The 27,685-nt window shown below is 43.3% G+C and overlaps 1 protein-coding gene across 1 annotated transcript in view; it reads right to left on the bottom strand.

Moving 5' to 3' along the window:
• Positions 1 to 27,685, bottom strand: part of LOC137371955 (inactive dipeptidyl peptidase 10-like) — a 939,618-nt gene that overhangs the window by 113,985 nt on the left and 797,948 nt on the right. The window contains exon 13 of the mRNA XM_068035118.1: positions 22,602 to 22,709. Coding sequence (XP_067891219.1) covers positions 22,602 to 22,709 — 108 coding nt within the window. The remainder of the gene's footprint in view (positions 1 to 22,601; positions 22,710 to 27,685) is intronic.

Below are 27,685 nucleotides of genomic sequence, written 5' to 3'. Positions count from 1 at the left end.
GTACAGTGACCTGAGTCAAACTACATACATATTCTTTCAGAAAGTGCAGCCATCAACAAAGTGCAGACAACAACTTCTGCTTATATAGTGTCTTTAATGTAGAAAGAAATCTCAAGATACCTCCCAGAGGCATAAGGAAAAATAATTGACGCTGAGCCAAAGAAAGATATTGGCAGGGTTGACCAAAAGCTTGGTCAACAGGTTTTAGGGAGAGTCTTAAAGAAGCAGCTGGGGAAGTGGAGGCATTTAGGAAAATGCATGGGGCTTAGGCAGCTGAGGGTACAGATGGGGTAGGGGTTGGATGGGGGTATGCACAAGAGGCAGGAGTCAGACACGGAAGGGCAAGACCCTGGAGTGATTTAAACACATGGAAGAGAATTTTAAAATTTGAGCCCTTAGGGGACTGGGAGCCAGCATAGATCAGGGAAGGCAGGAGTGACTAGTAAACAGGACTTTGTGGAGAAGTAGGATATGGATGAGCTGTAGCTATGGAGGGTGGAGATGGGCAATGTTACAGAGATGATAGTAGGCAGTCTTTGTAATGGACAGGATAGAGGGTCAGAAGATTAGCTTGGGGTTGAATAAGTTACTGAGATTGTGAGCAATAGTGAAAAGGTTGAGTTGGGTCTCATCAGCATTCATATGGAAGCCGGCCCTCTGCCTGCAGATATTGTCACCAAGAGGCATGCTGTCATTATTGAAATAGATAAATATAGCAGGTACCCTATTTTCCCTCAATTTCAAAGGATTTGTATAAATCTGCTAACCATAGTGAACTGACATATTAAATTTAATAAATTACAGTCATCTCATCTGCTTTAAAGTTTATTCCTTAAATCTATGCAATTGATATTACTCAACCAAACTCATTACCAATAAATTTTGGCTTTTGTAGCATTGTACTTGAAGTAGTATTGTAATGGCAAACAGTATAGTCATATTGCCACAGTATTGCACTCAACTGCCCCTGAAAAGCCAGTTAAGGGCAATTAGGGATAGGCAATAAATGCTGGCCTTGCCAGTGATACCCACATTCCATGTATGAATAAAAAAAAAAATTGAGGTACAATTCCTGAAGAACGTTCAAAAAAATTCATATTTTTGGTTTTTGAATCTGTACAAATATTGCAAATATTAAATATGTTTGTACCACTGGGTTAGAAAAATGTACAGAAAGGTAAAACATTTCTCAAATCATCCTTAGCACTATCTACTGAATAAATTGTAATTGGCTCAATTTCTTATTTTGATGCAGGAATATCAACACATGACAAAAGAGGAAATGAAAGTACATTAAAGCAAACTGCAAAACTAGTCTCCAGCAAGATAAATCAGCTGTGAACTCCCAGACGTTCAACCGTCACTCGCTAATTGTGGTGTTGCAGAATCTCTCAGTATCGTTCTCGTGAAGTCGTCCTTGAATTGTGCTATTTCTGTCTTGTTAACTCTGCTAAAGATGTAATTGTATACATCTGATTTACATGTTTTTTATTCACAGGATTTTCTCCAGAAAGAAATGTTATCTCCATAAACAAAAATGAATTTAGCAACACAAGTAGAAATATTAATTCTACATTGAATGCAATTTGTTTGCGATTAATTTGAAATTGATGCCATTGAAAGGGTTATCACAAGAGATAGACTAAAACACACAGCACCTAAGTTCTGGCACAATGTGCACAGCTCATCTATTAGCAGCTGAAACAAGAGTCTAGCTGACAAATGATATATATCCTCTTCTGGGATCCTATACTGGAGGGCAAATTTTCTAGTCCTGGCACTTAGGCTGGAGGACTGTTATACCGTGAGCTGTGTTTCAGTAATGACTGACCCTGCCAGATCTTCAAAGGCTGTCTTAATTCTATATTAAATATGACAACATTTGGTACAGTTGTAGATTTTAAAGGGATTTCTGCAGGACCAAGATAAAAGGCAGAAAATGAATGCAGTTGCCAAAGATGGTGCAATTCTTACAAACAGTATTTGTTCACTGATGCAGCAAAAGGCTATTGTTTTAATCATTCCCATGATGCGGTCATCACTGGTAAGGCCAGCATTTATTGCCCATCCCTAATTGCCCTTACCTGAGTTGCTTGCTGGACCTTTTCAGATGGCAGTTAAGGGCATTACTGTGGTAACATGACTATTTTGTTTGCCGTTAGAATATTACTTCAAGTACACTGCCATAAAAGCCAAAATGTATTGGTAATGAGTTTGGTTGAGTAATATCAATTGCATAGATTTAAGGAATAAGCTTTAAAGCAGATGAGATGACAGTAATTAGTTTTGATATGTCAGTTTGCTATACTTAGCAGATTTACACAAATCCTTTGAATCTGAGGGAAAATAACTACAATATTTATCTAGTACACAAGAAATAGAAGCAGGAGTAGACCATATGGCTCATCGAGCCTGCTTCACCATTCAAAATTATCATGCCTGATCTTAGGATTCAACGCTACTTTCCCACCCGCTCGCCATATCCCTCGATTCCCTGAGAGACCAAAAATCTGTCTATCCCAGCCTTAAATGCATTCAACGATGGAGCATCCTCAACCCTCTGGGGTAGAGAATTCCAAGGATTCACAACCCTCTGAGTGAAGTAATTTCTCCTCACCTCAGTCCTACATGATCAACCTCTTATCCTGAGACTGTGCCCCCCCGTGTTTTAGATTCCCCGACCAGCAAAAATAATCTCTCAGTGTCTACCCTATCCAGCCCCTTTAGAATCTTATATGTTTCAATGAGATCACTTCTCATTCTTCTAAACTCCAGAGAATACAGGCCTAATTTATTTAGCCTCTCATCATAGGACAACTCCTTAATCCTTCAACTCAGGGACCAATCTAGTGAACCTTAGCTGCACCACCTCCAATGCAAGTATATCATTTCTTAAATGTGGAGACCAAAACTGCAGAGTATTCCAGATGTGGTCTCACCAAAATCCTGTACAAGTGTAGCAATATTTCCTTATTCCTGAACTCCAATCTCCTTGCAATAATGGCCAACATGCCATTTGCCTTCCTAATTGCTTGCTGTACCTGCATGTTAACTTTCTGCGTCCCTTGTACGAGCACACCCAAGTCTCTTTGAATATTGGCACTTACAAGTTTCACGCCTTTTAAAAATATTCTGCTTTTCTATTTTTACAACTAAAGTGAATAACTTCACACTTCCCTACATTATTATCCATCTGCTATCTTGTTGCCCACTCACTTAACCTGTCCATATCTTTTTTCAGAGTCTCTGTGCTCTTCCCATAGCTTACCTTTCCACCTACCTTTATATCGTCAGCAAACTTAGATACATTACTCTCAGTCTCTTCATCTAAGTCATTAACATAGATTGTAAATAGCTGAGGCCCCAGCACTGATTCTTGCAGCACTCCAGTATTTACTGCCTGCCAACTTGAAAATGCTCCATTTATGCCCATTCATTGCTTCCTGTCTGTTAACCTATCGTCTATTGATGCTAATATATTACCCCAACTCAATGAGTCCTTGTCTTGCCAATTAAGCTTCTGTGTAGCACCTTAACGAATGCCTTTTAGAAATCCAGGTATACTAAATTTACTGGTTCCCCTTCATCTACCCTACTAGTTACATCCTCAAAAAAACTCCAATAAATTTGTCAAACAGGGCTTCTCTTTAGTAAAACCATGTTGACTTGTTCGTTCCTTAGTGCATTGTTAAGATTTCCTTAATAATGCATTCCAGCATTTTTCCAACGACTGATGTTAGGCTAACTGGCCTGTAGTTTCCTGTTTTCTCTTTCCCTCCTTTCTTGACCCCCTTTGCCAACCTCCATTCTGATGGGACCGTTCCCAAATCTAAGGAATTTTGGAAAATCATAGCTACTACATCTACAGCTATCTCTTAGAATCCTAGGACGTAGGCCATCAGGTCCTTGAGATTAGTCAGATTTTAGTCCCTGAAGTTTCTCCAATACTTTTTCTCTGCTGCTATGAATTTCCTTCATTTCCTCACTCTTTTTCTGCCCTAGGTTACTGCCTATTTCTGGTATGGAACTAGTGTCTTCTACTGTGAAGACACACTCAAAATATTTGTTCAATGCCTCTGCATTTTCCTCATTCCTCATGACAATTTCTCCTGTCTCTGCTTCCAAGGGGCCAACGTTTACTTAACCTACTCTCTTCCTTTTGATATACATATAAAAGCTCTTACAATCAGTTTTTATGTAACTGACTAGTTTACTCTCATTCTATTTTTTTCTTTTTTTTTAATCAACTTTTTGGTGGCCCTTTGCTGGTTTCTAAAACACTCCTGATTCTCAGACTTGCTACTCTTTTTTGCAACATTGTAAGCCTTTTCTTTTAATCTAATACTATCCTGAACTTCCTGAGTGAGCCACGGATGGATCTTTCTGCTGAGTTTTTGTTTGAAAAAGCAATATATTTTTGTTGAACATTTGAATTGTAGTTTCCCACTAGTCATTTACCACCACACCTTTTAGTCTATTTACCCAATTTACCTTAGCCAGTTCTTCCCTCATACCTATGTAATTGGCTTTGTTTAAGGTTAAGACTCTTGTTTGTTATTGGAGCATGTCACTTTCAAACTTAACATGGAATTCAATGGCATTATGATCACTGTTTCCCAGTGCATCATATACTATGACATTGCTTATTAACCCTGCTTCATTACACAATACTAGATTTAAGATAGCTTTATCCCTGGTCGGTTCCACAACATATTGCTCCAAGAAACTGTCCCGAAAACATTCTACAAACTCATCTTCTAGACTACTCCTGCCAATTTCATTGTCGCAGTCTATATGAAGATTAAAGTCCTCCCACAATTATTACATTGCCATTGTTACAAGCTCCAATAATTTCTTATTTAATGCTCTGTCCAATGGTATAACTACTGTTGGGGGACCTATAAACGACTCCCGCCAGTGTTTTTCTGATTCTTGCTATTCCTTCTTTCCACTCTTATTAATTCTACTTCATGATCTTCTGAGGCCAGATCCTTTCTCACTGATGCCCTAATGTCATCTTTTACCATCAGTGCTACCCCTCCTCCTTTGCTATTCTGTCTGTCTTTCCAAAATATTGTGTATCTTGTATTTATTTCCCAACCTTGATCACCATGTAACCATGTCTCTGTAATGGCGATTAGATCTCAATCATGTACCTCTATTTGTGCCATTAGTTTATCTATCTTATTGCAGGTGCTTTGTGCATTCAGATATAGGACCTTTAATTTCATTTTTTTTTGCTTCTATTGCCTTCAATGACCTTATTTGCTGATGTACAATTTCTGTTAAACTCTCTGTCCTTTCCTGTCCGATTCTGCTTGTCTTTACCCACAACGGTATACTGTTCCGATGCCTTGGCCTTTCTCTTTGGATTTCTAAATCTCACCTTTCCCGAACCCTCAGCCCACTCTGTTAATTCACAACTCTAGTCTTATCTGCTGGCTCATTCTTGCGTTTGGATGCCCTGTCCCTTTCTGACATACCCTGATTATTATCCTTATTGCTATATTTCTCTCTTGCCTTCTCCTCTCTCTTTAAATTATCACATCTTCCTTCACTTGATTCCTCGCCCCCACTATTTAGTTTAAAGTCCTCTCTACTTTCCTAGTTATACGACTTGCCAGAAGACTGGTCCCAGTATGGTTCAGGTATAGATTGTCGCAACGGTGTATCTCCCACTTTCCCCAGTACTGGTGTAAATGTCCCATGAATCGAAACCCATTTCTCCCACATCAATCTTTGAGCCACACAGTTAACTGTCTAATCTTATTTACCCTACACCAATCTGCTCATGGCTCAGGTAATAACCCAGTGATTATTACCTTTGAGGTTCTGCTGTTTAAATTATCCCCTAGCTGCTCATACTCCCTATGCAGAACCTCTTTCCTAGTCCTAGCTATGTCATTGGTACCCAAGTGGACCACAACAATTGGATTGTCCCCCTCAAACTGCATGTTCCTCTCCAGCCCTGAGCAAATGTCCCGATCCCTGGCACCGGGCAGGCAACATAGCCTTCTGGACTCTCCCTCTTGGCTACAGAGAACGCTGTCTATCCCCCTGAATATACTGTCCCCTACTACCACTACATTCCTATTTACTCCCTCCTCTTGAATGGCTTCCTGTACCATGGTGCCATGGTCAGTTTGCTTAGCCACCTTGCAGCCCTCGCTCCCATCCACTACAAGCTGAAAGAACCTCAAACCTGCTGGGCAATTGCAAGAGCTGAGCCTCCTCAATCCCCTTACCTGCTTCACTTGCAGTCACACCCTTCTGTCCCTGAATAAATCAGAAGACCCTATCCTTTGGGGTGTGACTACCTAACACAGTGTCCAGGTAACTTTTCCTCTTCCTGATGCATTGCAGTATTTGTAGCTCAGCCTCCAGCTCACTGACTCTGAGCTGAAGCTCCTTGAGCTGCAGACACTTACTGAAGACATGTTTGCTGCGGATCACACTGGTGTCCATGAGCTCCCACATACTGCAGCTGCAACACATCACCTGCCCTGCCATCCTGGTTGAGTTTTAAATAACAAAGTAATTATTTACTTAATTAATGGGAAACATTCATCAGCCAATCTATTAAACTTTACTATGAGCAAATAAACCCCCATGAACAGCCTCTCATCTAAATACACCCCGGGAACAGACTCCCATCTAAATACACCCCTGTTGGGCGGCACAGTGGTTAGCACCGCAGCCTCACAGTTCCAGCGACCCGGGTTCAATTCTGGGTACTGCCTGTGTGGAGTTTGCAAGTTCTCGCTGTGTCTGCGTGGGTTTCCTCCGGGTGCTCCGGTTTCCTCCCACATGCCAAAAGACTTGCAGGTAGATAGGTAAATTGGCCATTATAAATTGCCCCTAGTATAGGTAGGTGGTAGGAAAATATCGGGACAGGTGGGGATGTGGTAGGAATATGGAATTAGTGTAGGATTAGTATGTCCAGCTCATCCATGACTGGGCTGCATTGAGGGCAGTCTCAGTGACAGCATTCTCCCTGGAGTACAGTTCTAGGTAGTGCTCAACCCAGCGGTCCATCTGTTTGCGTTGGTCAGTGATTATGTCCCCCGATTTAGATTTGAGGGGGGTGATCTTCTTGATGGTTGGCCCAAGAGCTCTCTTCATGCCATCATACATTCCTCTGATGTTTCCGGTGTCTGAGGCCAGCTGAATATGACTGCATAGGTGTTGCCAGTAGTCGTTTGCGCAACGCCTAGCTGTTCTTTGTGCAGTACTTCTGGCTGCTTTAAGTGCTGCGGATGTTAAATCGCTGGGGGCTTTCTTGTAGTTCAAAAGTGCAATGCGCTTAGCGGCTATGACAGGTTCCAGCTCTTCATTATGAGATTGAAACCAGTCTGCATTTCTCTTCGCACTTTTGCCGTAGGTGGTCAAAGCTGACTCATAGATGGCGTCTCTGATGTGGGCCCACTTGGTCTCAGCATCCCCTGTGGGAGTGTTTTGAAGGGCTGTTACAAGTGAATTTACAAGCCCCTGGGAAGGACAGCATTACCCCTGAAATAATCAAGAGTGCCAAGCCTGCTATACTCTCAGCACTACATGAACTGCTATGCCTGTGCTGGGACGAGGGAGCAGTACCCCAGGACATGCGCGATGCCAACATCATCACCCTCTATAAAAACAAAGGTGACCGCGGTGACTGCAACAACTACCGTGGAATCTCCCTGCTCAGCATAGTGGGGAAAGTCTTTGCTCGAGTCGCTCTGAACAGGCTCCAGAAGCTGGCCGAGCGCGTCTACCCTGAGGCACAGTGTGGCTTTCGTGCAGAGAGATCGACTATTGACATGCTGTTCTCCCTTCGTCAGATACAGGAGAAATGCCGTGAACAACAGATGCCCCTCTACATTGCTTTCATTGATCTCACCAAAGCCTTTGACCTCGTCAGCAGACGTGGTCTCTTCAGACTACTAGAAAAGATCGGATGTCCACCAAAGCTACTAAGTATCATCACCTCATTCCATGACAATATGAAAGGCACAATTCAACATGGTGGCTCCTCATCAGAGCCCTTTCCTATCCTGAGTGGTGTGAAACAGGGCTGTGTTCTCGCACCCACACTTTTTGGGATTTTCTTCTCCCTGCTGCTTTCACATGCGTTCAAATCCTCTGAAGAAGGAATTTTCCTCCACACAAGATCAGGGGGCAGGTTGTTCAACCTTGCCCGTCTAAGAGCGAAGTCCAAAGTACGGAAAGTCCTCATCAGAGAACTCCTCTTTGCTGACGATGCTGCTTTAACATCTCACACTGAAGAATGCCTGCAGAGTCTCATCGACAGGTTTGCGTCTGCCTGCAATGAATTTGGCCTAACCATCAGCCTCAAGAAAACGAACATCATGGGGCAGGATGTCAGAAATGCTCCATCCATCAATATTGGCGACCACGCTCTGGAAGTGGTTCAAGAGTTCACCTACCTAGGCTCAACTATCACCAGTAAGCTGTCTCTAGATGCAGAAATCAACAAGCGCATGGGTAAGGCTTCCATTGCTATGTCCAGACTGGCCAAGAGAGTGTGGGAAAATGGCGCACTGACACGGAACACAAAAGTCCGAGTGTATCAGGCCTGTGTCCTCAGTACCTTGCTCTACGGCAGCGAGGCCTGGACAACGTATGCCAGCCAAGAGCGACGTCTCAATTCATTCCATCTTCGCTGCCTTCGGAGAATACTTGGCATCAGGTGGCAGGACTATATCTCCAACACAGAAGTCCTTGAAGCGGCCAACACCCCCAGCTTATACACACTACTGAGTCAGCGGCGCTTGAGATGGCTTGGCCATGTGAGCCGCATGGAAGATGGCAGGATCCCCAAAGACACATTGTACAGCGAGCTCGCCACTGGTATCAGACCCACCGGCCGTCCATGTCTCCGTTATAAAGACGTCTGCAAACGCGACATGAAATCGTGTGACATTGATCACAAGTCGTGGGAGTCAGTTGCCAGCATTCGCCAGAGCTGGCGGGCAGCCATAAAGACAGGGCTAAATTGTGGCGAGTCGAAGAGACTTAGTAGTTGGCAGGAAAAAAGACAGAGGCGCAAGGGGAGAGCCAACTGTGCAACAGCCCCAACAAACAAATTTCTCTGCAGCACCTGTGGAAGAGCCTGTCACTCCAGAATTGGCCTTTATAGCCACTCCAGGCGCTGCTTCACAAACCACTGACCACCTCCAGGCGCGTATCCATTGTCTCTCGAGATAAGGAGGCCCAAAAGAAAAGAAAAAGTAGGATTAGTATAAATGGGTGGTTGATGGTCGGCACAGACTTGGTGGGCCGAAGGGCCTGTTTCAGTGCTGTATCTCTAACTAACTAAACCCTTACTATTAGTAAAATTACCTGAGTTTTGAAAGATAAATGATTTAAAAAAAACTCACCAACCAATCAACTACCTGTTTTTCTGTGATATCACACTTTTTTTTTCTCTGAACGAGGTCGGTCTGCTCTGGTGGACTGGACTGGACTAGCTAGCTCTTTTGAAATGCTCGCTGATCCTGCTTGCGCTCTCTTTCTCTGCTTCCCACTGTCGCCACCATTATTTTGAAGTGCTCACTGGTCCCGCTCGCGCTCTCTCTCTCTGCTTCCTGCCACTGCCACTCTATTTCCATAATGTTAGCATGCCTCTTGGTGACAATATCGGCAGACAGGGGGCGAGCTTCCATATGAATTCTGATAATACCCAGCTCAACCTTTTTACTACTGATCACAACCACACTAACTTATTCAACCCGAGCTAATCTCCTGACCCTCTATCCTGTTCATTACAAAGACTGCCTACTGTCACCTCTGTACCATTGTCCATTTCCACCTGTACCTCAAACCATCTGCTGCTGAAACTCTAATCCATGCCTCTGTCATCTCCAGAGTCGACCATTCCAATACGCTCTTGGCTGACATCCCTCAGATATCCAGAGATTGATAAGGGCGGGTGTATTCTGAAGTCTCCGAATTAGGGAGGCTTGAGTTGTCAGATAATATGCCCACAGTGTGCTCTCAACACAGAGTAGTACATTCACTTTAAAATCCAGTGTCAGCTTGGATTGAGGCAGGTTAGGCAGCTTACTATAACCTCAAGCATGGTGCCAATTATTCTGTCAAGATGTGGAAACCACTGTTTTATATGACTGCAATAATATTTACACTTCAACTTAAATGAGCTTCTACCACACCTAAGCATTACTTTGACTGAACTCTGGAGATGAAACAGGAAGGAAAAGACCTTATGTAATGCAATATAGATGCTGCAACTATTTTCTTCCAATCTTTTTGAAACTCAATATATTGTCATCTGGAAACAGTAAAAAAATTATATTGTTATACAAGCCGCATTGTCAATACTCTTGATGGTATAAAATGGGTTAAATGATGCCTTATCAAGGTAATCAATCTTTCACAATATACACCATGGAAAGACAGGTGGGGAGAATATTTCAAAGCAATTGACTTGCAGCAAAATGTATTTTTTGTGATCAATGCATGAGACAAAATAAAACTCACCCTTTAGGGCAGCTTTTGCACATCGTGCTACGATTGAGTACTCATATCATCACTTAATCTTTGTTCCTCCAATGACAATATGTTCATTTCTGGAAATCTGTCATCATAGCCTAGAGCTCCAAGTCCTCAAATAATCCATGTCACTCATTTCTGAATGCTCTCCAATATAACAGTGTCCTTTTGGAGGTAGGCTGCCCAAAATTGCAGATATTGCTGCAGTAATAACGGCAAGGCTGTCAACGTTTGCCATTATGACAAGATAAATTTAATACCAACTTCTGATGTCCACACCTGCGCAGCTAAACCTGGAAATGTGGAAGCTGCTGTCTGAGATACCCTGCTCCTCCATGTGCTGTCCTGTTAGAGTCTTTGCTGATGGAATCAACACAGAGACTGCAAAATCGGGCAGGTCCTGAAAACAGGCACAGGTATTGTCTACGTAATTAACCCAGGACTGTTGCTTCTGATGTGGGCAGCACACAAATGGGTCATTTTACTTGACTTTAACAAATGACTTGCAACTTCTTAGTCTGAGTGAAGGTCCCTGCAATTCACAGAACCACAGAATAATACAGTGCAGAAGAGGCCCTTCGGCCCATCGAGTCTGCACTGATGCATTAAAACACCTGACCTGTCTACCTAAGCCCATTTGCCAGCATTTGGCCCATAGCCTTGAATGTTATGATATGCCAAGTGCTCATCCAGGTACTTTTTAAAGGATGTGAGGCAACCTGCCTCGACCACCCTCCCAGGCAGGGCATTCCAGACTGTCACCACCCTCTGGGTAAAAAAGTTGTTCCTCAAATCCCCCTTAAACCTCCCGCCCCTCACCTTAAACTTGTGACCCCTCGTAACTGACCCTTCAACTAAGGGGAACAGCTGCTCCCTATCAACCCTGTCCATGCCCCTCATAATCTTGTACACCTCGATCAGGTCACCCCTCAGTCTTCTCTGCTCCAGTGAAAACAACCCAAGCCTATCCAACCTCTCTTCATAGCTTAAATGTTCCATCCCAGGCAACATCCTGGTGAACTGCCTCTGCACCCCCTCCAATGCAATCACATCCTTCCTATAATGTGGCGACCAGAATTGCACACAGTACTCCAGCTGTGGCCTTACCAAAGTTCTGTACAACTCCAACATGACCTCCCTGCTTTTTTAATCTATGTCTCGATTGATAAAGGCAAGTGTCCCATATGCCTTTTTCACCACCCTATTAACCTGCCCTTCTGTCTTCAGAGATCTATGGACAAACACGCCAAGGTCCCTTTGTTCCGCGGAACTTTCCAGTGTCAGGCCATTCATTGAATACTTCCGTGTCACATTACTCCTTCCAAAGTGTATCACCTCACACTTTTCAGCGTTAAATTCCATCTGCCACTTTTCTGCCCATTTGACCATTCCGTCTATATCTTCCTGTAACCTAAGACACTCTACCTCACTGTTAACCACTCGGCCAATCTTTGTGTCATCCGCAAACTTACTGATCCTACCCCCCACATAGTCATCTATGTCATTTATATAAATGACAAACAATAGGGGACCCAGCACAGATCCCTGTGGTACTCCACTGGACACTGGCTTCCAGTCACTAAAACAGCCGTCTGTCATCACTCTCTGTCTCCTACAGCTAAGCCAATTTTGAATCCACCTTATCAAGTTACCTTGTATCCCATGTGCATTTGCTTTCTTGATAAGTCTCCCATGTGGGACCTTGTCAAAGGCTTTGCTGAAATCCATGTAAACTACATCAACTGCCCTACCCTCATCTACACACCTGGTCACATGTTCAAAAAATTCAATCAAATTTGTTAGGCATGACCTCCCTCTGTCAAAGCCATGCTGACTATTCCTAATCAAATTTTGCCTCTCCAAGTGGTGATAGATTCTCTCCTTCAGAATTTTCTCCAATAGTTTCCCTACCACTGACGTGAGACTCACTGGTCTGTAGTTCCCTTCCTTATCACTACAAACTTTCTTAAATAGTGGGACATTAACTGTTCTCCAGTCCTCTGGCACCTCCCCCGTGGCCAGAGAGGAATTAAAAATTAGGGTCAGAACCCCTGCAATCTCCACCCTCGCCTCCCACAGCATCCTGGGACACAAATCGTCCGGACCTGGAAATTTGTCCACTTTTAAGCCTTCCAAAACCTCCAATACCTTGTCACTCCCTATGACAATTTGCTCAAGAACCTCACAGTCTCTCTCTCTAAGTTCCATATCTACATCCTCTTTCTCTTGGGTGAAGACAGATGTGAAGTATTCGTTCAACACCCTACCAATGTCCTCTGGCTCCACCCACAAATTTCCCCCATGCTCTCCTAATGGGTTCTACTCTTTCCCTGATTATCCTCTTCCCATTGATATACCCATAGAATATCTTGGGATTTTCCCTACTTTTACCAGACAGAGCTTTCTGATATCCCCTCTTTGCTCTCCTAATTGCTTTCTTAAGCTCCATCCTACACTTTCTGTACACCACTAATGCTTCCATTGATTTGCTCTCCTTGTATTTGCTAAAAGCCTCTCTTTTCCTTCTCTTCGTACCCTGAATGTTTCTGATCATCCATGGTTCTCTGGGCTTGTTGCTCCTACCTATTACCCTAGAGGGAACATGTTGGGCCTGTACCCTCCTCATTTCCTTTTTGAATGCCCCCCACTGCTCTTCTGTAGATTTCCCGACAATTAACTCTTTCCAGTCTACCTTGGCCAGATCCTACCTTATTTTACTAAAATTCGCTCTCCCCCAATCCAAAACCTTTTGTTTGCAACTTGTCTATTTCTTTCTCCATAACAAGCTTAAATTGTACCATGTTGTGGTCACTATCACCAAAATGCACCCCCACCAACACATCAAACACCTGTCCGGCTTCATTCCCCAGAATTAGGTCCAGCACTGCACCCTCCCTTGTTGGATCCTCTACATATTGAGCTAAAAAGTTCTCCTGTATACATTTTAAGAACTCCACTCCATCTAAGCCCTTAACACGATGACTATCCCAATTAATGTTGGGAAAGTTGAAATCACCTAATATAATTACCTTATTATTTTTACACACCTCTGCAAATTGCGTACATATTTGCTCCTCGATTTCCCGCTGACTATCTAGGGGTCTATAATAAACACCTAGCAATGTGGCTGTCCCTTTTTTATTCCTAAACTCTACCCATAAAGCTTCATTTGATGCCCCCTCCAAGATATCATCTCTCCTTACTGCAGTAACTGACTCCTTAACTAATATTGCAATGCCCCCTCCTCTTTTACCCCCTCCTCTGTCTCGTCTGAAGATTCTATATCCCGGGATACTGAGCTGCCAATCCTGCCCCTCCCTCTGACTTGTTTGCTTTCCTGTGTTTAGCTGTGTCCCTATTCTGCTAGGAGTCTGCATCCCCTCCCCCTGCCAAATTAGTTTAAACTCCTCCCAACAGCACTAACAAACCCACCAGCAAGGATGTTAGTCCCTCTCTGGTTCAGATGTAGACCGTCCCGCTTGTACAGGTCCCACCTTCCCCAGAAACGGTCCCAGTGGTCCAGGAATCTAAAACCCTCCCTCCTGCACCAACTCTTAAGCCATGCATTCATCTGTGCTATTCTCCTATTTCTATACTCGCTAGCACGTGGCACTGGGAGTAATCCAGAGATTACAACCAGAGAGGTCCTGCTTTTTAGTCTACTGCCTAACTCCCTGAATTCTTGCTGCAAGACCTCATCCCTCTTTCTACCTGTGTCATTGGTACCAACATGTACCATGACCTCTGCCTTATCACCCTCCCCCTTCCGGATTCCCTACAGCCATTCAGTGACACCCCAGACCCTGGCACCAGGGAGGCAACACACCATCCTGGAGTCACGTTGACGGCCACAGTTGCGCCTATCTGTTCCACTGACTATAGAATCCCCTATTACTATTGCTCTTCGTCTCTTTCCCCCTTCCTGTGCAGTCAGGCTACTTGTGGTGCCAGAAGCTTGGCTCTGTCCGCACTCCCTGGAGGAACCAGCCTCATCAGCCTCCAAAATGGAATACCGATTTGCAAGCGGGACCCCAGGGGACTCCTGAACTACCTGCCTGATTCTCTTGGACTGCCTGGTGGTCACCCATTCCCTTCTTTCCTCAAGTCCCTTCAGCTGCGGTGTGACCACCTCTCTATACGTGCTATCCACAATGCTCTCAGACTCGCAGATGCTCCACAGTGTTTCCAGTCGCCGTTCCAGCTCTGAAACCCGAGATTTCAGGAGCTGCAGCTGGACACACTTCCTGCACACCTGTTGGTCCCGGGGACTGGAAATGTTTCCGAATTCCCACATGCAGCAAGAGGACCAAACCACAGCTTCAAGCTCTCCTACCATGACTAAATCCTTAAATTTAAAACTTTAAAAGATTATAATTAAAAAAAACAACTAAGTCTTGCTAAAACAATGACTTATAATTCAATCCACTTTGAAAAATACCCACCAGGACTTACTCACCAGTCAGCTGTGCTCTTTGGAAACTCTCAGCTCCCCTCACTCTGAGGACAGGTAGGAAATGAAAGGAGCTCCTCGCTCCCTCCTCACTGAACTTCCTCAGTCACCAAATTTCCACTTTAACACTCTAATGCAACCCAAGTCAGCATTCCAAAGCAAACAAGGTCAGCACTGTAAGATGGCCCACTTTTATACTAACTGATTCTAGCCCCTGAGAACTGGTTTAAGCCAATTCTCGAATTAACAATGTGCAGCTACAAACAGAGGCTGAGGGAACTCTGTTTAAAGCTGATCTAAAACTCACCTTCTCCAACCCAAACAGCAACTGTTAAGTTAATCTGCTAAATAAAAGACAGACTAGACTTAAGATAAAATTAACCCTTGATTATCCTCAAGTTCCCCCTTGTTACGACCAGGTGAGAAAGAGGTCCAGGGTTCCCTTTCAGCCTTCACCTGGTCTCACTGAGCAGGGCTTAATTTTTGAACACACCTGGCTGGATTTTACTTTGGGCGGACGGGAGCTGATCACCGACGTAAAGGTCGGTGGCAAACCTCCTTCCACCTCGACTGGGGATCTGTCCTGCATTTTACGGGTCCCCAGGCTTTAATTGTTCTGAGGCGGGACTTCCACCTGCTTGAGGGAGGAAGTCCAGCCTCATTGAGCTGCCGGCCAATCAGCAGGCTGGCAGCTTAGTCCCAGCAGTGCCACTGGGAGCGGTGGCCACTGCTGGGACTGCAGCCTAGCCGACCGCAGAAGAAGACATGGAGCTGGGATTTAAGGTTAGTTTGATTGCCTTGCTGGGGGTAATCAATCGCTCCCTGGCGAGGCAAGGGTGGTCGTTTGGGGGGAAAGGGGGGGCATGTTGGGTCCTGGGGATGGTTGGGGAAGTGGGTACAACCCTCCATCGGGCACCCTGTGCCCGTTTATCAGGGCCCACCCGAGGTGCTGAGAAGCCGCCTGCTTCTCCCTGGCGGCTTTTCCCGGCTCCAGGACGCCCACTTGCCATGTGCAGGATCTGCGTGGAGGCGGGCAAAGGTCCTTAAGTGGCCGTTAAGTGGCAACTTAAGGGCCTTGATTAGCCTGGGGCAAGGGGCCCGTTTATCACCCCCCCACCCTACGTAAAGCGGGGCAGAGGTGAGAGAGGGTCGGGAAAACCTCCCGCTCCATTTTACGTCACCACACCCCCCCCTCCCCCCAAACACCATTTGGCTCCTTGTGGGGGTGTAAAATTCCGGCCACTCTGTTTTGAGCTCCCCATTGCTGAATCCTTGTTCACCGCTATCCAATTATAACACAAAGAAACCAGCACAACAGATTGTCTCAGGGTTAAAGAAAAAAAGTGAAATTTATTAAACTTAAACTCTAATTCGGTTAATGCCTACAGATACACGACACGGCCACGCTAACATGCATACACAGTACACACATGCAGATAGGGACAGAAAGAGACGAAAAAAAAAGTGGAAAAGTTTGAGGCAATCTCTGAAGAATGTTTTTTTGTTACTGTGCTTCGAGCTGACTGTAGAGTCCTTGATTGTAGGTGGATCTTGCTTTTCGTTGGGGCCCGGTATTCTTCTTCAACCTTGTTCACCATAGGAGACTTTTCTTTCTTGGAGTTCATGTGTCATCAGTGGGTTTTGGAGTTCCCCGAGAAAGAGTTGGGAGCAGACAGACAGGAGAGGAGGTCTGCTTTAGTCCGGAAACATTCTGCTTTCTTCAGGCTCTCAGTTCCAACAGTACAATTCAGAAGAAAACCCAGACTGACACGCAGGTTAGTCATGTGACTAACTGGTTTGACCATGTCCGTTTGTGGATTGTATTGGAGCAGGGAATAGCTCCTTTGTTCCAAAACTGTCTGTTAATATGCAAAAATGTCTTTCCAGCCAGGGGCCTAGCAAACCCTCGTCACAGGCCTTCTCTTCTTCCCAGCAACAATTTGAAATTACGTGGCAAAATTAATGTGCCTCATTCTTGGCAGGTGGGGGTCTGCATGACACCCCTTTAGAAACCTGACTTACTGTCCGTGTTCCTGTCTCTGTGTCTTAACTCACACTGGTCACAGCATAAAAAGAATCAAAGACTTTAAAACACAATGAGCACAATGTTTTTTACGATTGCTGAGGCAGTTTAATGAATTTATTATTTACAGTTCATTGGGAAGAACACCAAGCTAACTCTTGCCACCTGCTGATTTACATGATAGCTGTAGCCAGCCAGTGCTAAAGTGGTGGTCAACTCCATTCACACACTTGTACACCCAACAATGATGCAGTGTCTGATGGCCAATGGCCATCTAGGCCCAGAGCACCTCCAAGTCATCCTCCAATTAAGGCCATCAGCAATCTCACCCACTGAATGTCAGCAGCCTTCCACCAGCCATGCTGCAGTCACTGAAGCAGCACTGCATAAGAGCATTAGGACAGCTAAAGACACATGGAAGACAGGCATGAAGGGAGTGCGTGAGGGTGATTAGTTGATGCTTGCATGCAACGTGGAACAATTTGATTTATAAATGTGGTTTGCAATGTCTATTTTGTGGTGATTTTTATTTTTTCATTTTGGCGAAGTGGACGCTGTGGTGATCAGTAACAAAGGGAAGGTAAGGTATGGGAGTGTTGGTGAATGGGGAATTTGGGTTGTGTTAACTGGTATCTCAGTCAGATGAGTTGATTATAGACAGCTTGTCCAGAAAGGGGCTGAGTTGGTTGTCTCTTCTCTTCCTGTCCCTCCTCCTCCTCCTTTTCTTTCAGTGCAGATTGCAGTTCAGGGACAAAATACTCTTCCAAAAACTGGTACTAAATAAGCTTCCAGAGAAGCTGGTTTGGTGAAATCTATGTTAGGAGACAAGCTGCTCTTGTCAAAAAATTCTTTATTGTTGGCTTTTGGAATAAAAATGGTTTTGTTGCTTCAGTGCCTGTTAGAGAATTGTTAGTCCTTTACAGTTAATGATGTATTCACGACTGTGCCTCTCTACTTTTACAAATGAGGCTTGCAACTACAAGCCCCCTTGGTAATTTCTAAAGTCATTTGCCAAGGCCATTCATGAGTCATTATATACAAAGTAAGAATCCTTCATTCACCTGAAGGTATAACTGCTCCATGTCACCAGCAATAAAATAGGAAGCCTCACATTCAAATCAGCACCCTTCTCCTATTCCTGCAATCTTATTCTAGTTATGAATTTGAGTCTGTCACAGAGATCTTCTTGAGTTGAGTGGCATTAGTCACTTTCTAAGTGGTCTGAGCATTTTATTTTTATAGGGGTTTCTCATACTGGGGAAGTGAGTATAATTATAGGTACTACCTTCTGACCTGAACTTTTGTAAGTGCCCTCATTCACCTCTCCAATCTTTACAAAAACAGGCTAAAAAATACATTAAGACAGAAGAGACCTGATTCAAATTGATAAGGTGCTGCATTTCACAGTAAGATATACGTAATTAACAGTTATGACCAAACACACTTTGTTCGGTCAGTACAACTCGTCTTCACATAATAAAACAAAATACAGAGCATGCCCCATTTCTCTACATCAGTGGGTCACTTTCCTTGACTTTAACAAATGAATTCCAATCTCTTCGTCTTAGCGAAGGTCCCTGTAGTTTCCTCTCTAGAAACTTAATTGATTGTCTGTGTCCCTATCTCGGTGTCTTAATTCCCACTGTTCATAACATAAAAAGGATCAAAGACATTAAAACAGAATGTGATGTTTGAGGTGTTTTACCATTGCCAAGACAGTCTAATGCATTTATTATTTACCGTTAGAGGCTCCTCCCATCTTTCCTCATCTAAATCAATCATCATAACCCTCTATTCCCTTCTCCCTGATATGCTGGTCTAGTTTCCCTTTAAATGCATCTATACTATTCGCTTCAACCACTCCCTGTGGTAGCGAGTTCCACGTTCTCATCACTCTTTGGGGAAAGAAGTTTCTTTTGATTTCCTATTGGACTTTTTGGTGACTATTTTATATTGATGGCCTCAAGTTATGCTCTTGCTCACAAGTGGAAACATTCTCTCTATATCCACTCTATCAAAACCTTTCATGATTTTAACGACCTCTATTAGGTCACCCCCCAGTCTTCGTTTTTCAAGAAAAAAAAAGCGTACCAGCCTTTGATTCTTTTCCTCATATCTATATCCACACATTTCTGGTACCATCCATGTAAATCTTCTCTGCACCCTCACCAGTGACTCTATACCCTTTATATAATATGGTGACCAGAATGTCAGGTAGTACTCGAAGTGTGGTCTAACTAAGGTTTAATACAGGTTTAGCATAATTTCCCTACTTTTCAATTCTATCCCTCCAGAAATAAAGCTTAGAGCTTAGCTTGCCTTTCTTATGGCCTTGCTAACCTGTGGTGCAATTTTTAGTGATTGGCATATTTGTAAACTGAGATCCTTTTGTTCCTCTACCCCACCTAGTCTCGCACCTTCCAAGTAATAAGTGACCTCCCTATTCTTCCTACCAAAATGTACTAACTCTCTTTTACCTGTGTTAAACTTCATTGCCACTTATTTGCCCATTCTACAAGTTTATTAACATCCTCCTCTAATTTGTTGCAGTCCGCCTCAGCATTGACTGAACCCCCACCACAGAACCCCCCTCCCCAATTTGGTGTCATCCGCAAATTTAGAAATTGTGGTTTTGATTCCAAAGTCCAAATCATTAATGTAAATTGTGAACACTGGTGGTCCCAGCACTGATCCCTGTGGAACATCACTTCCGATCTCCTGCCACTCTGAATAACCACCCTTTACTCCCATTCTCTTCTTTCTGTCTTGAAGCCAGCTAGCAATTCATTCTGCCACTTGTCCCCTGACTCTGCATCCTCTGACCTCATTCATTAGTCAAGTCTTCAGAAGAAGGAATTTTCCTCCACACAACATCAGATGACAGGTTGTTCAACCTTGCCCGTCTTAGAGCGAAGACCAAAGTACGGAAAGTCCTCATCAGGGAACTCCTCTTTGCTGACGATGCTGCATTAACATCTCACACTGAAGAGTGTCTGCAGAGACTCATCGACAGGATTGCAACTGCCTGCAACGAATTTGGCCTAGCTATCAGCCTCAAGAAAACGAACATCATGGGACAGGACGTCAGAAATGCTCCATCCATCAATATCGGCGACCATGCTCTGGAAGTGGTTCAAGAGTTCACCTACCTCGGCTCAACTATCACCAGTAACCTGTCACTCGATGCAGAAATCAACAAGCGCATGGGAAAGGTGTCCACTGCTATGTCCAGACTAGCCAAGAGGGTGTGGGAAAATGGCGCACTAACACGGAACACAAAAGTCCGAGTGTATCAAACCTGTGTCCTCAGTACCATTCTTTATGGCAGTGAGGCCTGGACAACATATGTCAGCCAAGAGTGACGTCTCAAATCATCCCATCTTTGCTGCCTCCGGAGAATCCTTGGCATCAGGTGGCAGGACCGTATCTCCAACGCAGAAGTCCTCGAGGCGGCCAACATCCCCAGCATATACACCCTACTGAGCCAGCGGTGCTTGAGATGGCTTGGCCATGTGAGTCGCATGGAAGATGGCAGGATCCCCAAGGACGCATTGTACAGTGAGCTCGTCACAGGTATCAGACCCACTGGCCATCCAAGTCTCCACTTTAAAGACATCTGCAAACGTGACATGAAGTCCTGTGACATTGATCACAAATTGTGGGAGTCAGTTGCCAGTGATCGCCAGAGCTGGCAGACAGCCATAAAGGCAGGGCTAAAGAGTGGCGAGTCGAAGAGACTTAGCAGTGGGCAGGAAAAAAGACAGAAACGCAAGGGGAGAGCCAACTGTGTAACAGCCCCGACAACCAATTTTATCTGCAGTGCCTGTAGAAGAGTCTGTCACTCTAGAATTGGCCTTTACAGCCACTCCAGGCGTTGCTCCATAAACCACTGACCACCTCTAGGCGCTTACCCATTGTCTCTCTAGACAAGGAGGCCAAAGAAGAAGATGATTATGGGGCACCTTAGCAAAGGCCTTTTGAACTGCAACCCCAGCTGGGGCACAGCAGCACGAACGCATTCAAATTAACAATCGACTACTGGCATGTAAATCACACCTTCTGGCTGTTACTACAAGTCATCAGAAGCTACCACTAAATACTGTCCAATTATTCAAAAAAAAAATCTTCTGGTCTCTTAACAGATTCTCAGTTTACCTTTCCCTTTAATCATACGTAAATCTAAAACATAAATTGCTCCGATCTTCCTGTCATCACTGGCCCTGCATCCCATACAGCCCCTCCAGCATTGCCTGAAGTCCCCCCTTTTTCAGTATAAGGAGGGTCAGTTAAAAACCCTGGAGTTCCATTACTTCCTTGCACAAAGCGCATTTTTGGTGTATTGTAGACATGTTGCCATCCGAACAGCACCTGCCCAGAAAATTCAGCTGTTGAAAACTCCTACCATGGCACAACCATGTTCCTGCTCAATCCTCAAAAGAGTATCACGTACTGCACTAATGTGACATTTTTCAATTTCCCACACCAGCTTTCCCGTGGGCTCCGAGTGAAATTGTCAATTTAGTTCCAATTAACACCAAATTAGAGGCATTTTATCACAATGAGTAGAAGAACAGGATTGAGGCTGCCCACATAACTGCCCCACAACTAGCATTCATCCCATTCAGTTAGGCTGGATTTGACCCTTACAGGAGAAAGGTCTGTGACAGTTTGTGTTAGTTTCATCATGATGATGCCACAAGAAAGTGCACAATGACAGCTTTAAATGCATTTTGCATTATTACATGAAGACAGTGTTATTTAAAGACAGCTCCTTTTAAGATCAGTGACTTTGAAGTCCCCACCTGACTTTCCTGAACAATGGATTGAGCTTAGGATCAATTTTTCTAAAGGTAAATTTAAATTAATCTTAAAATAGACCCATAGTATTGAAATTGATAGCTGCTGTTATTTTCATTGTTTTAGTTATAAAAAACGTCCATATGGATTAAGTTAGGGAGTTTAAGATTTGATTTTCTCAGTTACAGCGTTGGATCATTGGGGTAGCAATTCATCTCGGGCAGTGGTGCAAATCAGGCGGTATTGAATCAGCCACCTGTTATACACAGTGCACGATATTTAATTCCATTGACCACAATGGAACTAATTATATGGATCTTATACTGCCCACTTTGAGCCACCACAAGAGACTAATTTCTATCCCTATATTTTATGTTGCACTAAGCAAAGACTTGGTATTGCAGCAATATCTTAAATAAAATCTTTACTGCAGCTTATAAAATCCACCTATGCACAATGATACCAAACTTTATAAAGGTTTGATGAATGCTGAAAACAATATCAATTCTACAAATAATTTTCCTCTAATCAAATGACTGGTCAACTGCAGGATTTTTCCTGTGTTGACTAATAATTGTTATTTTTCATCTTTAATCACTTAACCAACACCAGTCAAAGCTTGGAGCAGTTAACAAGAACAAGTGTGAAAATAATTGGTATTCCAAGGTTGTAATAACTCCTGAAGTTAATTAATGAAGATGCGGCTTATTTGACAGACAAAGAGCAATACCATCTGGAGCCTTGTCAGCTGTATCTTTTGTTGTCATCTGAATAAACAGAACAGGTTCTAATTATGAAGCACATTTCACAGTATCTCACCTGAAGAGTGAACATAGCAATATGATGGAATTCTCCACGACCACCTTGTTTTACAGGCACTGTCATAAAAAACTTGCTACCATCCTTTGAGAACACTGGCTCCTCATTCTAGAAAAACAGAAACATGCAACAATATCATTGAAAAAATATAGAAAAATAAAATATTAAAACAAGGTCCAAAAAATTTAAATTAATTTTCCTTTCTAAAATCATCCAATGTGCAAATACATCAATGAGCCATCAGCTATTGTGCTTTCAGTTCCCACAGATTAGGTTAATATGATCCCAGGTGCTAGATTTCTCAAGGAAAGGCATGAAAGTTACGAATTCTATTTCATAGAATCATGTAGCATACAAAGAGGCCATTTGGTCCATCGAGCCTGTCTGTGCCTGTCTCTTTGAAAGAGCTATTCAATTAGTCCCACACCCCTGCTCTTTCCCAAAGTCCTGCAAATTTTTCCCTTTCCAATATATATCCAAAGAAAGTTACTATTGAATCTGCTTCGCCACCCTTTCAGGCAGTGTATTTCAGGCACTGCATAAAAAAAAATCTCATCTTTCCCCTGCTTTTTTTTTGTGCCAATTTTCTTAATTTTTTGTCCTCTGGTTACTGACTCTTCTGGTAAAGAAAAACGTTTCTCCCTATTAACACCTCATAATTTTGAACAGCTCTATTAAATTTCCCCTTAACCTTCTTTGCTTTAAGGAGAACAATCACAGCTTCCCTAGTCTCCCACATAACTGAAGCCCCTCATTTCTGGTAAATCTCCTCTGCACCCTCTCCAAGCTGTTCCTAACATCCGATGCCAGAATTGGATACATTACACCAACTGGGGCCTAACTAGTGATTTAACCTTCTTGCTGTGCCTCTATTTATAAAGCACAAGGTTCCATATGCTTTTATAACAACCTTATTGACTTGACCTACTATCTTCAAAGATTTGTGCATGTGAACCCCCAGGTAGCTCTGTACTTGCATCTCCTTTAAAACTGGACCATTTAGTTTATATTACCTTTTCTCATTTTCCTTGCCAAATATATTTACATTTCTCTGCATTACATTTAATCCGCCATATGTCTGCCTATTTTATCAGTCTGCCTGTGTCTTCTTGAAGTCTGCTGCTATCCTCTTCACTGTATACTTGAATATCCTCTTTCTTCTTGAGCAGACTTCAATAACCAATTGCTCATATCTACTGAGTTCACAGGTTTAATGTCTTATTAAACATGAAATGCTTCCATATGCCCAACAGCACACCAAAAAATACATACATAAAGTTAAAGCAAAAATCAATACTAAGACACTATTTGAAAGAAAATGTGAACTGGTCTTATAGAAGTTGTTCATTGCATTATAACTTTAGATTTTTAATCAGTATTCCAGTCTTACAGGAGCGATTATCTATAATACGATTTTATTGTGCCAGAACCTTTCTCAAATATCTTACAAACATATAAATGGAGTAAAGATGGTCTGAATATGTTCCCAATATCTAGGGCCCCACACATTCCTGCTGCTCACGGGGCGCCATCATCATCTTCAGCCTCCCTTGCAGGAGTGTTCATCCAACAGGTCCAGGCACAAAACTGCATCTTCAGAAGCCTAATGGCCTAGTGAGCAGATGGCTTCAGTTATATCACCTCTGTGGCTCTCGTACAGGGTTGAATAGCTAATTCTTCAAGAGATATATTTTGTCCTCTAGAATCTATCCACAGAGTTTGGGGGAGGGTGTGGGGAATGGAGTGGGTGGATGAAGGAGTCATGGTAGCTGCCAGGAAAGCAAATGCAACATGGAGGAAACTCTTGTGGTCACAGACCAGCTGAATGTTGAGGGAGTGGAATTAATGAATTTGACTGGCTGGTCACTGGGTGCCTTGATGGCCAGATGGGTGCAACTGATGATGCCTTGCACCTCGGCGAAATCCAGTGATGGAGGCGCAATCCACTCCCCTCTGTGCCTGCAAGGTCCCGTATGTGTGGAATTGAATGTACTGTCCAGCTCTGGCAAATAGAACATCAGTGACCTGCAAGATGCAGTGGTGTGCAGCCATTTGTGAGATGTCATTGAGGTCCTCAAGTGATTCTTGGAAGTAGCCAGAAGTGAAGAAGTTCAAGACCACAGTGACTTTGATGGTTACAAGCAGGGCATGGCAACCAGCTGCAAGATGTAAGGTCTCCTGTGCCATGGATACAGACAGCTGTGACCATTTGCCTGGAGAGTCACAGTCTCCTGTGGCACTGGATCTCAGTCATGTGCAGGTAGCTCCATCTTCAACGGTAGATCCTATGCTGAGGGTACAGCTTCCGTGTCCTACCTCTCCCTCGCCCCTGCCCTCCTGATGGCCATGCTCCGGGCTTCTTGTGGAGGGTCTTTCTCCTCATCACTACTGGGCCCAAAATCTGAGATTCATAACCCCATTGCCAGCTGCAGCCTTCCTTGTGATCAGCTGCCCATTTCCGCACCTCCCCCACCAACTGTGTTTGGGAGACTTTCCCCCTCCTCTAATATCCCCCTTAACCCAGGACGGTGACAACCCCTTGCACAGCCTGAGCACATACTGCCCACTCTCCCCGCAACGTGTGCTGAGCCGATGGAACCTGTTTTCCTATGGCTGAGTCCCCTCTGCCATTTATCCTTTCAAGGGGCCCAGCTAATTTCCAGTGCTGGCCATGACTGGCTCCCCACTGTGTGTCCGCCTCCATTCAACTGGTCTGCCCCAGACAGTGCATGCAACCCACGCGCCCCCATGACAATCACAACAAGCCCCTTACTGAAGTATCAATGAGCTCTTTAACAATGTTAATTGGGCTTCACAATGGATCGGAGGGGGTGGATCCTGTAGCCACCTTTCCTGCCCTGGTGAAATCTGCTGGCGCCGGGAATGGCATCGGGAAACTGGCACACTGGCTTTATTTTCATCCCCTGCCTGCCCTCAGTGGGACCTGAAAACTCAACCCGTTAACTTTGTTTCTCTCTCCATAGATGCTGCATGGCATGCTGACTACTTCCAGCATTTTCTATTTTCATTTCAGATTTCCAGCATCTGCAGTATTGTGCTTTTGTATCATGGTCCGAATATGTTTTGGGTCTATTATGTGGAAGTCACTATATATGCATATATAAACTCAAAATAAACAAAGGACTTCTCATTCATCCATTATGTTTTATTATTTATACAAATGCTTTCAATGCATAAACAAAATTGTTTTAAATTCTTTCCAGATGCAGGATTGAAAATGGGATGTGTTGTGTCTGGAGGAGCACTGGGCTTTGCTGTTCCGAGGAAATTAGATCAATTAGCTAATTGTAAAGTGCTTAATGAATTGTTTCTTTGTGTAGTATCCCATCCAGTTCAGCTGTCTGGACAGTACACAATATATATATCTGTATCATATTAGACATCAGCGGAACTTTTGTTTGTGTTTAAATAGGCTGGCAGCTCTGCTTCAGAGCTATATGTGGGGGATACTGTTTTCTAAGATGGCAAGACTGTTAAATTTGCTTGATTTACTTCTAAAGAATCAAACATATAAATGTCACACATTTGGCGGCTAGTTTTCAATTCTGCTTGGCCCAGTGCAAGAGCTCTGTAAATGTTTGACCTATGTACCACACCAAAGAGATGGTGATAGTTCAAGAAATTGAAGCATTACCTGTACCTGGAGGTAGAACAAAACAAAGCTTTGGAATATTTGCTGGACTGTTTTTCTAAAAATGGATAAAGTCAGAAGGTTGAAAGCGATGAACTGCAAACTGGGTTAATTGTTATACCCAGGAGAAAGGGAAAGACATGGGGCTTAATTTCAATATTTATTGCCAGGTGGAAAACAAGTGATAGGGTCGTCTATTTTAGACATTGCTTGATTTTGTTTTCCATTAAGTGCAAGGAAAAGAGAACCAGTTGGGTTGTAAACTACCTGCTGATTTGCGACTGCATGTTTGTTTGCCCAGCAATAAAAAGTTTAAATTACCCCACATGGATTCCAGATTGTCCGCTTACAGAACCTCTAGTCAGATTGATTGAAAAAATTGTGCTACAAAAGTCTGAATTGTAACAAATTTTTATTTACAGTCCATAAAAATTATATATATATTTTTTTAAAAAGCACATTGAACAAGAGTTTGCAGATTAATCCACTTTTGTGTACACTGAAGCCAAATCTGTTGAATGTATAATGATTAAGATAATTTTCTTTTAAATGTAGTCTGGAGTCCAGCTGTCACCAATGGAGATGCTAATCACATCAGTTATTCATTTAGCGGTCAGAGTATAGCCATAGTCAACTCTTTATGGAGTTATCACCTCTCTTATCTAAATATCCAACAGCTGTTTCTAAACAAACTGTTTTTGTACATTATATCTGATCAGTGTAAAAACGATAGAAAATAGCTTAAACACGATCAAACTGAAACCTTAGCTGCCTGCCAATAAAATCACTGCTGGAAGGTATAAGGACAGGAAAAAAAAGTTGCTCAATTTTAACTCTTGTTTCCCCCGGTTTCCGTCAAATGCAAATTATATTTCCTTCAGGAAATGGTTTTTGGGAAACAGTATACAAGTAATTTGAGACATGACATATAGTAAGTGCAGCACGCTTGTGGCAAACAATGATTTTGGACCTATGGCTCCCTGAATTTCCAACCAGTGAAGGTTTTTTGGTTGGAGATTAATTGATAGAGATTGATGGTTATGATTAGTCAACAACTCTGTTATCATATTATCATATGTTTTGTAATTCCTATATTTCTATAAGCAGAACATAACTGTTTTAATTGTGGGTGACCCTGAGCTTCCAGTTGCCTGTCATTTTAAGCCTCCACCCCACTTCCACTTTGACTTCTCTGTCCTCGGGCTCCTATTCCATTCCATTGAAACTCAACATAAGCCTGAGAAACAGAACCTCATTTTTCGATTAGGCAGTTAAAAGCCTTCCGAACTCAACACTGGGTTCAACAATTTCAGATCATAACCTCTGCCCCCATCTTCTTGGATGGCAGCTGTTGCTGATGATTCTGCTATTTTCCATTTACACCTCCTCAACCTAGACCCTTTTATTTTACTTGTCCCATTACCATCTCCTT

Source organism: Heterodontus francisci, chromosome 7 (assembly GCF_036365525.1).
Source record: "Heterodontus francisci isolate sHetFra1 chromosome 7, sHetFra1.hap1, whole genome shotgun sequence".
Taxonomy (NCBI): domain Eukaryota; kingdom Metazoa; phylum Chordata; class Chondrichthyes; order Heterodontiformes; family Heterodontidae; genus Heterodontus; species Heterodontus francisci.
This window is presented reverse-complemented; position numbering and strand designations above follow the sequence as displayed.